This window comes from Nanorana parkeri, unplaced genomic scaffold (assembly GCF_000935625.1).
Source record: "Nanorana parkeri isolate BGI_ZX_2015 unplaced genomic scaffold, ASM93562v1 scaffold296, whole genome shotgun sequence".
Lineage (NCBI taxonomy): Eukaryota > Metazoa > Chordata > Amphibia > Anura > Dicroglossidae > Nanorana > Nanorana parkeri.
Window position 1 is genome coordinate 957,406 of NW_017306564.1, and position 16,881 is coordinate 974,286.

Below are 16,881 nucleotides of genomic sequence, written 5' to 3' on the forward strand. Positions count from 1 at the left end.
GGGAGTAAATCCTGCCCTGCGCGTGTCCTTCTTTCCCCACCATATTTAATTTTCAGTAAAAGATTTCTCTCCTTTGCAAAACCTAATTCATAACTAGAGATGTGTATTTATGTGCAACATGCACAGGATCATACCTTTTTCTTTTTTAACCTAATTGTCTTGCTAAAACGAAGTGAAAAATGAATGCCTGAAAAGCCACATTTGTTTAGCTCATAGGCCATTATCTGTTGGCTCATAGGCCATTATCTTTACACCATGTACAAGGAAATATAAATGGTTTTGGGTCATCCCAGAGCCATATACATTATACAATCTGATCAACTACAGGTGAAACTCGAATAATTAGAATATCATGCAAAAGTAATTGCAGTAAGTGCTACAAAAGGGGCCCAAACCAAGTACTGAGTACATATGCATGCTTGTACTTTTCAGAGGTCCGATATTGTTCTATGTACAATCCTTGTTTTATTGATTGCATGTAATAATCTACTTTTTTGAGGTTGTGGATTTGGGGTTCTTGGGGTTTTCATGAGCTGTAAGCCATAATCATCACAATTATGACAAATCACGGCTTGAATTATCTTGCTTTGCATGTAATGAGTCTATCTCATATATTAGTTTCACCTTTTAAGTTGCATTAGTGAAATAAATGAACTTTGCACGATATTCTAATTATTCGAGTTTCACCTGTATGTAGTGCCTCATCCAATACAAATCCAATGGATTGTTTAAGTTTGTCTTCATATCTATTTTTTTGTAAATTGAAAGGATATTGTACAGAGATTATACATTCAGACTGTGCAGTGTCTGGCTAGCTGTAGTCTGATATAAACTTTGGCTTTAGCCCTCTGATCAGGGATGAGTGACTTGTCCGATGACTTGTACAGGATTCTATACACAGGGGGGGGGACTTTATCAAAATCTCCAGCAGATGTGCATGGCAACCAATCAGATTCTCTGTCTCATTTCCAAATCTTACTTGATTGGTTACCATAGGCAACTGCTGCAGATGTTGTCTGCTCCAATTTTGATAAATTCCCCTCAATGGGCTTCTTTCAGCACAGCTCAAAAATAATCATGCTAACGATGTAAAAATGAAACTAGAACTCCACCTGTTGTCTGGATATAAAACTACATAATATTGATATAAACAAATGTATATTTCAGTAAGAACAAATATTTTTTTGAATTTTATTTTATAGTCCTAAACATAAAATACATGTACAAAGCCAATGTTCATTCCCTTTAAAGTCTAACTCTGGGGGAGAAGAGAAAAAAAAACAAACCTTTGCAGTTGATCCCCATGTGCTGTAAGATTTAAATGCTTGTTAATTCTGAGGTGAGATGAAGAGGCTGTATTACTTAATGTAACCCCTGATCTGGTGGTGTGATCTTCTGCCTGGGCCTCCAGGCTGTGGGCCATCCCTCAGGTCTCGTTCACACCTAGGCGTATTGCATATGTGCGTCTGTCGCGCGTTTTTTACCGCGATTTGCGGTAAAAAAGTTGCGCGACAAACGCGCGTTTCCGAAGGCTACTTGACTGTAACCCAATGGAAACGCGCAACAAAACGGCCCAAAGTAATACATGTACCTTGTCAGGCGTGGACCGTTTTGTAGCGCGTTAGGGACGGGCGGAAATACGCCAAGGTGGGAGCGCGCTACAAAACGTTCAGGTGTGAACGAGGGCTTAGTGTCATTGCATGGAGGAGGCAGGCTTGTGACCATGACCGAGAGCCCATTAGAGAGGAGGCTTAGCAGGACCAGTTGCACTGATGAAGAGAACGTGCTGGAGGAGTGAGTTAATTATTACTCCTTATTCCTCTACACCTAGGTAAAAGTGCGCATTTACACTTGCAGTGTAGGGTTTTTCTTTGCCCAGAGTTGGGGTTTGACTGTACATGTGTAGATTTTACATTATTTGTGTATACAAACCTAATTTTGGAGGTTTTTTGTAGATTGGTCCTGCTTAGACATGGTGTAAAACTTGTATTTTGCTTTTTCTTTTGAATTAATAATGCTTTAAATGTGTAGGTTTATGTGCATGTTTTATGATCATTACTGTAACAGAAAAGTTTAGTTATTAATACAGCTTTTTTTCTGATTGTTTTTTAGTATTTCCCTGGATGAATACATTTTACTTGCTTGTGATTTACAGCAGCTACTGATAGCTGTCACAATACATGCCTGCAGCTCATCTGGATCTCAGTATTTTCGTATTGTTGAAGATTTAATTATACTACTTGGATATTTAAATGAAAGCAAAAATGAAATATTGCAAAGTACGTCTTTTGGTGTATTTATATTTTGACACAAAATGAGAAATTTAGAACGCCATTGTAGTCGCATTTTGGTGGGGAAATAGAAACCTAAAAACACAGTTAAGAGGGTGTCTTCTGAGTGTGGAACTCCACTTTCAAGCTCTGGTGTCCCATACCACTGCAATCTCAAATTATGACCATTTATACCCACCTTTCTCACCAAACAACGAAATTTCCAATTGGGGAAAGAAGCGCAGAAGCCACAGAGCATCACTGGAGGTGGACTTGCACAAATCATTCACTTTGTCATGTTTTCCCCAGTTGTTTTTTTTCCAGTAGGCTCAGATGTCTATGAATTGCTTGTGCCTTGTGCTGTACGATCAAGAAAATAGAATATTTGACTTACCAGCAAAATCCATTTCGTGGAGTACAGGACACAGCACCCTCACTATTATGTCCTCTATTGCTTGCTAAAAAAACTGAGGATTTACTGGAGTGGGAGGGGTTATATGAGGGTCCTCACAGATCTGGTCAGTGTCCAATCACCTGATGATACCTGCATATTACCCAGTCGTCTATGAATTGCGTGTGTCCTGTACTGTACTACAAGAAACGGATTTTACTGGCAAGTCAAAAATTCTCTTTTTAAAAACACACTTTTTCACTTCTGAACTGCGTTTAATGTAAATGTATTTTGATCTGATGAGCTTCAGAAGCATTTAGGTAGTTTGTTATAAATTGTATTACAAAATACAACCTAAATTGTAATTCAGATTTCCTGTTCCTTTAGAGATATTGTACGCTTTTAATTTTATTAATCATTATATTAATATACTATTGCAAGATGGTATGCTTTATCCGTGTTATTACTTATTTTTCTGTATAGACATGGCAGTTTTAATGCAGTTCAAAATTTTGCATTCAGCTATTGAGTTTATAAAAACAACTTCACATCAAGACTCCCAACCTGTGTCCAGCTTCAGCCATTCCTCTCATATGAAGCATCTGAAAACAAAAAGTATATCTGGTAAGTGGGGAAATGATTTTATAAACTTAGTTTACTTCATTATATAGTGTAAAAGTAATTAACTTATTTTCATCCACCATTACACCTTCACATCACCAACCAAGGCCATTCTGCCCAACCTGAAGGGAATGGAGAAAGAAAGTAATGAAAACTTATTCTAATTCGTACCCAAGCTGAGGAACCTGTTAAACAATATAATGAGAATAATACCAGGGGAAGTTAATCAAACTTCAATAAACATAAACTTTGTTAAACAAAATTCAAACACAACGCTTTACGCTTCAGATAACAGGTCGATCTATTCAAAGATGGATGGTATTAGTTTCTTGGTATTGCGTGCTTTAGAGTTTCTTTTTAACTTGAGAAAAAAAATTTCTTCTATTCCAAAATAATATATTTTTGTTCTCATAACTTTGGAGATAAAATTGTGGATGACGAAGCAAAAGCTGAGATCTTAAATCCAGTTTTTGTATCTGTCTTCACAAAGGAGTTGTTAATAGTGCATAATATGGTGGAAATAGATAAGCAGTACTCTTGATTTAACATTAATTTTTAATGCAGGAAGAGGTGTATTTACTAGGGATTCACCGATATATCGGCCACCGAAACATATCGGCCGGAAATGGCACTTTTGGCATAATGCCGAAAGAGCCATGTTTCGGCCGATACATCGGGGCATCCCTGCTTTCTTTCCTCCCCGCTGGGCGCTGCTCTGTGTTCCAGCGGGGAGAAAAGAAAGTGACAGCCGGCCGAGCGCTGCAGGCCGAGTGCACTGTGAGCGGCCGGCGTCTCTCTCCTCCCACACCACTTGGCCGCCTATCACAGTCCGGCAGAGCGGATGCTGGGCTCACCTCCCTGCTCCTCTCGATCAGCCTCCTGTGACAGCGTGTCAGAGAGGAGAGCGAGCACAAACACTCAGCGATCGGTGATCGCTGAGTGTTTGTAGATAATTGAGGATAGGGTATGTTCACTATATCCTCAATTATGAATGAATGGGAGTGATCTGCATCACCTCATGTTCATTCATAGTTGTAGGTATAGTAAACATACCATGTCTTCATGTTATCAATGAACAGGAACACTCATTCCTGTTAATTGATAACAGGGGATACAGAAAAAGAGATAGAGGACTATCTTTCTATTTTAAATGGGAAACATCAGGGGTCTGTTTAGACCCCCAATATTTCCCCGAAGCCCCTAAAAGCAATGTAAACAATTAAAATATTTAATAAAAAATATCAAAAAATTAAAAAGATTTTAAAAAAATTAGAATAAAACATTTTCGGTTTCGGCCTGACAATTTTTTTTATTTCGGTTTCGGTTTTAAAATTCCCATTTCGGTGTACCTCTAGTATTTAACCATTAGCAAAATGGCCCAGATGGCATCAATGCCCAGATTCTAAAGGAATAAAAGATAAATATATGAAGCAGACAGCTAAATACATTATTTACTGTTTTTCCTGCCAGAGGTTTTGTAATTCAGTCTGGTGATGCAGACACACCAACCAGCTGGCACAGCCAGCTTGATGTGCTTTTTGGCAGCCTTTTGTAAAGTAATTTTAATTCATACATAACTGGATTAAATTATGTTTCATGTCTTCTCGGAGTTAAGGAAGTACCTTGGACAGTTCCAAAAGGTTGGAATTCAGATGATATTTTACTGTTAGACTAAAAAGTTAGAACTGGGAGACAGTATGACTTCTGTTTTAATAAATTAAACGTAATCCAAATAATGATATAGAACAATATGTATTGAAACATCGTCTAATAGAGGATCAGTGTGGTTTTATGAAGAAAAGGTCCTGTCCGTATGGTTAGCAGTTAAGTATTTATTAGTAAGGTAATCACCCATGCCATGGGAATACCAGTACCTGTAATTCAACGTATGAAATACAATTGAGCAAAACAAGCTGAGAAGTATTCAGGAATACTGGTCAACTCATAGGTTTTGGGCTGTATACATTTTTTTTTTTTTTTAAGAAAAATGGCACAGCTAAAAAAAAATGCATTCAAATAAATTCATTTATTTGTCCTTTTATTTGGAAACACCTCACATCTCTAGGATTTCAGAAATGTTTTTGTTACCCTTAAACCCTTAAACTAGAAGCTAACATTAAAAAAAAAAATTCTCACAGCTAATATTGGTCACCAGGTTAGACAGGTGGCATACAATGTCACTGTCACTAAGTGTCACACCTGGTGACATCGACATACTTTGAACATCCCCGTCATGAGGGGGTTAAATTTAAAAAAACGTAACCCCTCAGGGTGAAAAACAAATCTTCAGCTCAGCTGCAGATTTTCATTGTAAGGGGTTAATATTTATAATAATGATAGTGTGTATGTATGTGTGTATGTGTATATATATATATGTGTATGTATGTGTGTATGTGTATATATATATATGTATGTATGTAGTTAATTTGTGGTTGTTATTATTAGGCTGTTCCAACCAGGGGCGGATCCAGAGTCCAATCTGGCTCTTCCACTGCTACTGTGCCACCCTTTTCCTCTCTCACTGCCTATGTGTCCACTGCCCCCCGCCTCTTCCCCGGGGTACAACGCACTCACCTGGCCTCTCCTTCTGGGATATTTCCGCCGCTGCCAGCCTTGGGTGGTCTGTACTCACACAAATTAGGCAGCTGCAAAGCCCCTGTGTGGGCCGAGACGGCCGCCTAATTTGCCTGACTAAAGTGCAGCCTCTGCTTTTGGTCCCGAATGTTCAGGGCGGCCGGCCGGGCCAAGCAGAGGGGCGGAGGAGGGAGCGATAATAATGCAGAGTGCTGAGGTCAGTAATGTGACGCAGTGCGGAGGTCAGGAATGTGACGCAGTGCGGAGGTCAGGAATGTGACGCAGTGCGGAGGTCAGGAATGTGACGCAGTGCGGAGGTCAGGAATGTGACGCAGTGCGGAGGTCAGGAATGTGACGCAGTGCGGAGGTCAGGAATGTGACGCAGTGCGGAGGTCAGGAATGTGACGCAGTGCGGAGGTCAGGAATGTGACGCAGTGCGGAGGTCAGGAATGTGACGCAGTGCGGAGGTCAGGAATGTGACGCAGTGCGGAGGTCAGGAATGTGACGCAGTGCGGAGGTCAGGAATGTGACGCAGTGCGGAGGTCAGGAATGTGACGCAGTGCGGAGGTCAGTAATGTGACGCAGTGCGGAGGTCACCGTTGTAAGATATAAAAGGGACTTACAGTGGTGATGTGCTCTGTCCTCATGCCCTCTTCTTCCTCTCTTGGGTGGTGGGGGGGGGCAAGCATCAATGTCTGCGAAGCTTCTCCTTGTCACTTGCAATAGCAGAGCTTCTCAGGGGAATGGGGGGTGGGCTGGATATGACCGGACTATAGCCTTGCAATTTACGTTAACATTTTTTGGGGACAGACATAGCTTTCTTTTGGAGGTATATAATCACCACGGGGGGGTGATTTATTTTCTTTTACTATATAATAAAAAAAGTACCATAAATGTAAAAAAAAAAAAAAAGTTTCCCTACGTTATGTTATAAAACATTTATTCTTACCCATATTTTTAGTAAAACATAAAAGTCTGGTAAATAGACACCAAACATGTCAAGCCTTAAAATTGTGTGCGCCCGCAAAATCGCAAAAAACGCCCATAGGCGACGATTAAAACGATTTTACTGCTCATCAGTTTAGTGTTATCAGTGATTAATGGCTCTAGATAGGCAGAGCCAGCTGTCATTCATGCAGCTGGGTGGATCTAGACATAATTGTCGGGATCCGTTTCAGCTGCGGTGTCTTGGTATACCGCAAGATACTGAGCTTTATTGCTATTACATGGGGGGCTAAGAAGCCCCCTATGTGATAGCCAAATTACATTACAGGTCCTCTTTATGGAGACATCAGGGGTCTCCAAGACCCTTAATGTCACCTAGGGACCCCTAGAGAAGCTGATGAAGCAGATCTCTTCTGTAGCTGGAGAGTGACACTGAATGCAGGAAGTGATGTAATATACATCACTTCCTGCATTCGGGGACTGAGAGGAGATCAAAGGGAGTTTGTATACTGAACTTCCTTTGATATTCTTTCACAGAGCCGTGGATCTCGGGGACCGGCAACGGCAGTGACAGATGCTAATACAAGCGATCGAGCGTCAATTGCCCCCCCTGGATCCGCCACTGGTTCCAACCTTGGGAACAGCCAATAATAACCTTAGTGACACTGAGACTGACATGCACTGCAGCATGTCAGCAACAGATGTCACAAAATACTTTTTTGATCATTGTGGCTACTTTCTAGTTTCTATGCTGAAACATTTAGCAAAAAGCCGGCACAGATCGAAATTTGCTAATCCTGATCTTTACAGCTGCACCGCACTCCTATCACGGTCAGAAACCCGATCCCTGAACGTGACCTGGTGTCTGAAAAAGGTTAAAACTTTCATTAATGGATGCCTCCTTAGTGAGGCATCCATTAATGAGTGGTAACTGGCATTCTGGGATTACCAGCATTCTGGAGTCCCGAAAAGCTGCTTATGTACAGTGTATGTGAACCGTCATTTGGGCCCTTATTAACGGGGATGTACAGTTAAACTCTCTGGTTGCAATGCAAATCTGCTCCATATTTTGATAAACTCCCCGAATCAGCTTCTATCTCTCATTTTCAAAGCTTATCGGAACAAACTGAAAAGAGAAGCTCATTGGTTGCCATGGGCTACTGCCCCAGATTCTATCTACTCCAGTTTTGAGAAATTCCCCCTTAGGTATGTTCATTTTGGTAATGACACTTCTAAAGATGGCCACTGACGGTCAGATTTCCTTAGTTTTATTTTGTTGGATCAGCAAAATTTACCAACAAGTATAGAGTGCAAGAGTCTTGGTTGGTTGTATAAAATTTAATGGATTGTTTAGACAGGCCCTATGGTTGTTGGTAAATCTTTAAGTATATCTAAAGCAACACAATAATAAGACATAGGAGGCATCATTATTAAACTGGTTTATTTTTATATTTCCTGGAGTTTGGTTTAAATAAAAATGGGACTTGTGTTAATGTTTCAAACAACTTGATGTCTTTTAGGGACTCCTAGATTATCCTTTGCCCAGTCTGACCCACTACTGATGACCATGCGCTCAGTTGCCAGCAGTGAGCTTACAGAACTGATGCACAGAAGAATGAGTCAGGAAAATCCAATAAGGGCTTCTGAATCGGAGTTTGTGCAACGATTACAAAGATTGACTGTCCTTTCTGTCAATAGGTTAATTTACCAAGGTATGTCTTATTCAGAAACAATAAATAGCAATACATTTCACAATAATTTATAGTACATGTGTATGCATCTGACATAAAATTTAAGCACTGTACAGTGTTATGTTGCCATCATTTTCTTGTAGAACTTTTTAAGAGAGATTATATGTGTGTGTGTGTGTGTGTGTGTCATTTATTCTTCTCTTGTAGTTACTGCAATTTATAGTTTGTCTTGTATTAGTCTATTGTATTATAAACCTTAGCACATAATGTATACAAACCTTGACTCCCTCCCCCCTGCCATTTTGTTGGACAACCTGGATGCATATTTACTACTTTCTGAGGCATCGGCCTTACTGAATTCCTAAAGTGAGAAGGTTAGCTTAAGAGAACTCTCCAAATAACCTACTCTCCAAGAACCTACTTGTCTGACCACTGTCAGCACATACCATGGATCTATGGGAATCCTGGTTACTTATATAAAAAAATATTCTGATGTGCAGGTACTCAGAAGGTGTTGGCAGTGCTGGATTGGGTATTTTCTACTTCAGAAACTGAGGGCTATGTTTACAGGGTGCCAAGTTTTCACACTCGGGTGCCCAGAAGACAGTACCTTGAGAGCTGCAAAAATGTGCAGGCATCTGCAGTGCCTGTTCTAAGAGGATCATGATATAGTAATATTTTTTCCCTCACTGCACAGGAAAAAAAATATTTGCAGCCCATGGGGCTTAATCATTTAAAAATCTGTGGTTCTCTACAGGTAGCTTTCGGCATCACCGTTGCTTATGGAGTGTTTGTTTTTTTTTTTTTTTATTGAAGTGTGATTGCATATTTTTTTTTTTCAGATGAAAATATTTAGATTGTTACTACAGTATTGCTTTCTTTCAGAATGATGAGATGTAAATTCCTGTCAAATTGTTTGTTTTAGAATTATCAGAGAAAAAGACATACCCAGCTGAATTTTCTGAAGATGAGATGCAGTTGGATGTATGGTGTGCTAAAAAGACATTTCAAAGCGACCTGCTAAAAATCATGATCGAAGGAATCAAGCTTTCATTGGTATGCGTCTTTATTTTGCTTACTTTAGCTGGCACATTAACGTATTGTGTTTGATCTTTCTACCATGCTGTCAATTTTAATAAAAAACAAGTTTACTGTGTTTGTTCTTAGATAGGTCTTGTATACTGTCAGCAACAATAAGCCAAATTGATTTAAAGTGTCATCCCACTAAAATAATGATAGGTCACTTCTACACAAGTGCAGAAGAACTGAATCACCCGTCAGCCTCACATATTTCCCCAGAGATTTTAGTCCACCTGAAGCAGCAATTTTTGGGGCATTCTCCTTTGCCAGTCTATTTTTTAATGTAACATTTAGGGGGATTATAAAACTTGTCTTATTGCTATAACCAAAATCAGCAACCTTAAGTCTATTAGTTTTGAGTGTACCAACCCTTAAAATATTAGTGTATGTCATCATCTGCAGTGACAGACCCTGGTAATCTTTATGCCGCCCATTTGTGATATACATGTTACCTAATATTGGCTAGATTCTCTATAAGAGTCTGTAGCAGATGAAGGGCTAATGATGTAGCTAAGATTTTAGTTGCAAGACGTCTTTTGGGATCCCTAAAACTTGTGAGCAACCTGGACGGAAGGGTGTTGAACGTAGCTAGAGTACATGTCAAACTTCGTTACCAGATTTTCATAGACTGACCCTTAATAAAATGAGACATTTTCATGATGTATGTACCTCTGTATACTTGTTTTTAATTGTTCCATGCAACTTTACAATAATTGTGGTCAATTGAATGAGCTTAAGCACTATAGACCAGTGATTAATCCTTTTAGGAGAAACTTCTTAACATGTGAAAACAGGTGACATAGCACATCTCTTTTTTTATTAGTTAATATATTTTTCTTTTTAAATATGTAAAAACTTGCGTTTTTGTTTTGTTAAATTTTTGCAGGGTTCAGGTAGAACCAGCTCTCCTAAGAACCAGTGGAAAACAATTCTTTTGCAATGTAATGACACTTTCCGTGTTCAGCTTGGAAGACTCTTAGTGCATCTTTTGTCTCCATCTCTACACACTGAAGAACGAAAAGAAATCCTTGCATTAGCCAATGAACCTAAACTTGAAGATATGTTAAAGGAATGCTTATGTCCAGGTTTGCAAGTAAGTGCTGCTTAAAGGAGAACTATGAGATGAGTGATTTCCACTCACCTCATAGTTCTAGGCGACCTGTGACAATCAGACTGTCACAGGTTGGCTCAGTAGATCGGGAGGTGAGCGAACACATACCGGGTTCGCTCACCTCTCGATCCTGTCACGGCTCTCTGCCGTGACAGGGGGAGGGGCTGGATTCCCCTCTCCCCGCTCCGATCTGCCAGCGCTGACTGGCAGATCGGATGGGGGAGGGGGCGGGTACAGCTGGCTCTGCCTCTAGAGAGGCAGAGACAGCTGTCACTCACGCAGCTGGGCGGATCCCGTCATCTACGTCATGCGCTCCGGCCGCGGCGTCTCGTGGTATACTGAGCTTAGGGTAACGGGAGGACGCTAGTTTGTGTCCTCCCGTTACCCTAAGGAGAACTATGGGGAAAAACACTGACCCCATAGTTCTCCTTTAATAGTCAATAGAATCACAACTTGAGTCTATATAATCATCGTATAGGCATCACAGTAAGTGTAATTGCTTTGTTTCTACTACTCATGTTTAAGTGATACTAAACTCAGGAGTTAAACTTTTAAAATGCATTCAAGTACCCTAACTAATAACAAAACTATACCTTATCTGTGTGTCACTCGTTTGTAGATCCTCAAATCATCTCTGAATTCATGCTGACACTGTCCTTCATTCTGGCAGGTGGCTACATTTTTTCCCCCTGCTCCCTGCCTGTGTTGTAAAGTAGTCACCACTCCAAGCTCGGTCACGTAATGGACTATAATCTCAATACAAATTAATAAACTAAACGTGAGGTTATACACAGGGACCATGGGGAACAAAAGCAGTCACCCTCCAGAAGGAAGGATCGAGTCAGCACCTATTTCAGAGATGATCTGCAAAGTGATACACAAATAATACATTTTTGTTATTAGTTATGGTACTTAAATGCGTTTCAAATTTTAACTCATAAGCATAGTGTCACTTTAAGACCTAAAGGCCAACACAAGACAAAGCATTTTATTTTGGATAGAGAAGGATGTTTGTCTTTTTTATGGAAATTTACCATCACTTCCTGGCAAGATAGAAAGTGATAGAAAATCTATTTTATACATGCAAAACACATATTACGTAGAGTGAGGAAGTGTTAGAAATGCTAAAGTCCAAGTATCCCATCGCACTCCTGACCGGAAAATGCCCATGCAGCAGGGCGGGTACAGCAGCAACAACGGATGCCTCCGTCAAAAACGTACAAAATAATAAAGTCACCGGCACTCCAAGTATTCAAGTCAATAAGTTTATTGACCTAAGTGAAAACACCTTTAGCAACGTTTCTGGGCCATGCGGCCCCTTCCTCAGGCAAACAGAGAGTCGCATGGTCCCGAAACGTTGCTAGAGGTGTTTTCACTTGGGTCAATAAACTTATTGACTTGAATACTTGGAGTTGTTAGAAATGCTGACAGTGTTTTAATTGCTGGCCAAGCCTCCCTGTCCTGGTGATGCCCACGCCACTCATTTCTTGTACCGATGTTAGAGGGATAGGAAGTGAAGAAAAATCTCCAAATGTGTTCAGAATTAAAAACAAAAAAAATGTCTGGACTGGAGTTGGACTAGTTTACACTAGTCAGTTAGACATTGCCAAATTTTTTGTAATCCATAAAAGTGATGAGTTAAATATAATGTTGTGTTTTAAATAGACCCTGTCACGAGATCAAATTTTGTAGCATTTGAGCAAAATTAAATGCAATATTTTTTTTCCCATTTTGCTCTTCCTTTTTAAAAAAAAAGTAAATTAATGTTTTGTAGGAATCCCTCACTTCCAGGAGAATGGAATTCCTGTGTGTGCTGGGCACATGATGCTGCACAGCCTACCACCAAGACAGAGTGCATACAGACCAGCCAGCAGCTGCAAATGTATCTATAGTCTGTTCTCCCCTCCTGCAGTTGGTGCCAGAGTAGAAATAGCAGTGGCTGATTGCAGCATTCTAAGAGGCAGCTCAACCCTTAGCAGCAGCGGGTTGTATACCAACAGCTGTCACAGTGTGGATGACTTAGGGAGGAGCTGCCAGTGCAGGTGCAGAAACAGCAGTCCCTGCTGAGATGGCAATAAGAAGTAGAAACGTGAACAATTTTTCTAATTTAGGGCGGAGTATGGAGGATATGATCGAAACAGCAAGCCCTGCTGTTGGCTGATCTGCGTGCTAACTCTCGGACTCTGCCTCTGTAGTAGGCTGTATTAGTGATGTAGTGCCAGTGATAGAAGAGAAAGCAGCAGTGGGGAGGCCAGTATAGAAAGGGACCCAACACTCTGACACTGAAGGTGCCGGATAACTGAAACTTTCTTTCAATAAAACCTACTTAAGTCAAAAAAATATATAAAGAGCTAGAAGGGATTACTGTGCTACTAATCTTGCATTACTTATGCAAAGTTTTGGAAAATAAAATAGATCTTGGCAATCTCTTTAGGAATACCTCCAAATCAAAATAATATGTTACCTATGCAAAGCTAAAAATTGCATGGCAAATGTTTATTTTCAGTTAAGACAGCAAAGAGAAAATGTTGCCTTCTAAGTTCAACACTCAAACATTTTCAGAGAGAAAACTTTATACATATAAGTTTCAGTAGTGGACTTTCTTTCAGCGCTGAAAGGGAAATAAACAATTTTATTGAAATAATTGTTGATACAACCTACACATTCATATTTGGGGACACAGGATATGTCTTGCTGACTTTGTATTAAAAATATACATTTGCTGCAGAGGGGAAAATTTAAATGGAATATTTTTTTTTTTTAAACATTGGCACACGTCTGGCTATACCAGAATGTCCAGAATTTGCTAGAGACCTGTCTGCATTACACTGTCAGACGCTGGAAGTGTGGATCTCAGAGGAGGCATTTTTTCCCTGCTATATTCAATCCTTGTAGCCAAATCCACCAGCAGGGAAAGTAAATAGTAATTAGCTTTTTTAGAAGTGATAGAAATGTTTACTGATGTAACTTATTTATTTTTAAAAGCGCTTTAGGTTAGTTCTTCACCAGTTTTCTAATTACAGCATGGACCCAAGTTGGCTCTTTATGTCTTTGAGCTTTTGCACAATCATAAAGACAGTTTGACAAAAGAGGATGAAGCTGCTGGTGTCTTATTCATGAATGCCCTAAAGCACGCTGGGTACAAATGTATTCCTCCAAGTGCACCAATAAAGTCAGACCTGGTGAAAGCTGCTAAAGAGGTATGTTTGTGGTAATTTATTCAATGATGTCATATAAATACAGTTCTTATTTATGGCGTTTTAAAGTACATAAGTTAGTAATTATACCTGTTCACTCAGGTCCTTGTTTTCCATTATTTACAGTAGTTCTAAGACCAGGGGAATCCGATTCTGGGGAGCACCTGCTCACCGAATACCCATTTTCTCCTGTTGAAATGAACACGTAACTACAGGAGTAGAAGCTTTTAGTAATTTGATTTTCTTCATCGTATGTTAAGTAACACAGGATAGTAATTCAGTAGATCCACATAGATTTTTTGGGGGGACAGGGAGACAGATTGGGAAAGGTAAGGAAACTTTCACATGATACTCTTTGAAAGCTTTTGAATACTTGGGGCGGGGGTGCCCATAGTAACCAATCAGCTTCTCTCTTCAGTTTGATCAGTTAAGATTTGAAAATGAAAGAGAGAAGCTGATTGGTTGCCATGCACAGCTGCTCCAGATTTTGTCTGCTCCAGTTCTCATAAATCCCCATCAATATGTTTTTTTTATGTACACTTTATAGGTCATATGGTCAACATCAACGTTGCTCTACAAGTGCCAGTCAAAGTATTTTGTTTTCAGAGAGACATTAACCCAGAATGTCTCTTAAAAAAAAAAAAAACTTTTCAAAAATCTGCAATATGCTCTTTTTGATTGCTACCAAACCGTTTATTTACGTACCATATTTAATCTTTTTTTTCATAATCCTCTTCTATCAATTACAGGACTAGTTATAAAGATCAACAATTTATTTTCTCATAATCATATAATAGACTTGCACTTTTTTTTTTAATTATTCTTGTGGGTGCAGCTGGGTTGATTTACTAAAAGCAAATAGACTGTTTGCAAAGGAATTTTCTTTGGCTTAGTGAATGAGGCAAAGCTCATCATCCAATCATGTGCAAGCAAAAATATTTATTTTCAGTTTGCTCAGTTAGGATTTGAAAATAAAAAAAGAGAAGCTGATTGGTTGCCATGCACAGCTGTTCCAGTTTTTGTCTGCACCAGTTTTGATAGATTCCCCCCACTGTGTTTTTGTTTTCCTTGCATATGATTGGGTATTCTTTGCAACGTGCATTTTTGCCACATTCTCTAAGCTAATGGAAAATGACCTTGCAAAGTAAATCAACCCCAGTGTGTTCATGAATTTTATTTCTTTTCATCGTGCATTAGTTCAACAGTTTGTGTGCACTTGTTCAGTGTTTTCAAACACGCCATGAAATATTATATGAAACATGCACTCAGCAATTTAATATATTGAAAGCAACAATTGTATAGCCAGGAATGGTACACAACAATCTGCCTGTAGTTTCATGTTTTGTTTTTAAAACAAATGATCCAAACTATGCTGCAAACTAGTATTTTGGTAATTTGTGGTTAATCTGTAATACAGTTTGATCTTTTGGTCACTATAAGCTGGGAAACGAATGAAACTGTAAATGGCAGTTTGCTCTGAAATTGCAATGATCTTTTATTTGATTGAAATACAAATTACTAAATATGTGGTTAGTATTAGAATAAAGGTGCCCAAACACCTTAGAATTATCTGGAGATTTTTGTCTATCGTGTTTTCTTTTGAAAATCTGCCAGTTGATGGGAAGTGCACAACCTCAATTACTGTGCAACTGGCAGATTTTTGTCTTTCAAGCAGGCTAGACAATTTTTGTCTGGTTGGACGAAAAGACGGGTTAGTGGCGTTGTACAATAAAAAATTTCAAGATGAAAACTGCACATGCGCAAACGAAAATCTGTTCTTTCGATCGTTGAGAATCATGTGTCGAACGTTAAGTGCGAACTACATTGGTTTGTGCCTGATGGGCCAGTTGAATGAAAAGTGGATGAGGGTGTGATGTCTCGACAAAAAAAGTTTTACAATGGTTGTAAGGTGTATAACCTCCTTAAGAAAGACAGATATGACCATATGTCTAACAGATTTTCTTTGGTGTCAATTGTGTCTACACTTAAATCCAAAGCCAAAAAAAAATGCCATTGATTATTTATTGCAGGCAGATGTTTGTAAAGGGATGTTGTAGTTAGAAAAAAAAATTGTATTGTTAAGGTTTATATTGGTTGAAATTGCATTTATGCCTGAAAATAAGTGTGTTGCCTTTAGAGAAGGGGTTAGGAAGATCTGACTGCTGAACAATTGTTTTTCACAAATGTGACACAAATGTGGATGTTTGTATTGGCCAAGATGCTTAGAGATCCAAGAGAGATTTTACATTAAAAACACTAAAAAGCACTTGGCATGTGCTTGTGCCTCAAGCACATGCCAAGTGCTTAGTACATGCTTGGTAAATTTGAGAAGCGATGCCGCCTGTCAAACTCAACATGCCAAGGTAAAATTGTCGCACTGCATAGCAAAGCATCATAGCTGCGTCAGTTGTATGGTCCTATGCCATCACATTGTCATTGTGTGGATGGGCGGTCGAGGGGCAATAACAATTAGTGTTTTTACTGCCGCCCCCTTTCCTGACTGCCCATGTAAACTTAACCTTATAGCAGATATGTAATTTCTGACACCAATGTGTCTATATCATATTTCAGTGTAGTTATTATCTGTCATAATTTTTTTTCTAAATTATTGCTCTAATGAATTGTTTTTAGGAGCAAGGAAAATATGAAAATGAAGAAAAAGCAAACAAAGCAGCTTGGAAAAAAACTATTTTGAATAATCAACAAAAGTAAGATACAGTATATTATACATCTTTGTAGATTGATTTTAACTGCTTTCTTGTGACTGTGAAATACCAAATGGATTTATCTTACATATTTAGTAAAATATAGTAGGAGGCAGGAATGCAGCTGTAGATGCACTATAATTGCAAAATGTATTGGCTGTCCTGTGTCAGATTGGATGTTCATAATACAATTAAAGGATAACCATTAGCTTTGTTGGTTGGAGATCAATAATGTTGTTTTTAGGTAAAAACTTTAGAACTGGTAATTTAAAAAAAAAAAAAATGTGTGTGTATAT

General features: G+C 39.1%; 1 protein-coding gene across 1 annotated transcript in view; it reads left to right on the forward strand.

Annotated features, from left to right (window-relative positions):
• The window catches only part of LYST (lysosomal trafficking regulator), a 214,811-nt gene that overhangs the window by 136,511 nt on the left and 61,419 nt on the right, over positions 1 to 16,881 (forward strand). Inside the window, exons 25-31 of the mRNA XM_018557714.1 lie at positions 2,113 to 2,279; positions 3,145 to 3,285; positions 8,322 to 8,513; positions 9,418 to 9,548; positions 10,459 to 10,665; positions 13,707 to 13,883; positions 16,512 to 16,588. Of these exons, the coding sequence (XP_018413216.1) occupies positions 2,113 to 2,279; positions 3,145 to 3,285; positions 8,322 to 8,513; positions 9,418 to 9,548; positions 10,459 to 10,665; positions 13,707 to 13,883; positions 16,512 to 16,588 (1,092 nt within the window). The remainder of the gene's footprint in view (positions 1 to 2,112; positions 2,280 to 3,144; positions 3,286 to 8,321; positions 8,514 to 9,417; positions 9,549 to 10,458; positions 10,666 to 13,706; positions 13,884 to 16,511; positions 16,589 to 16,881) is intronic.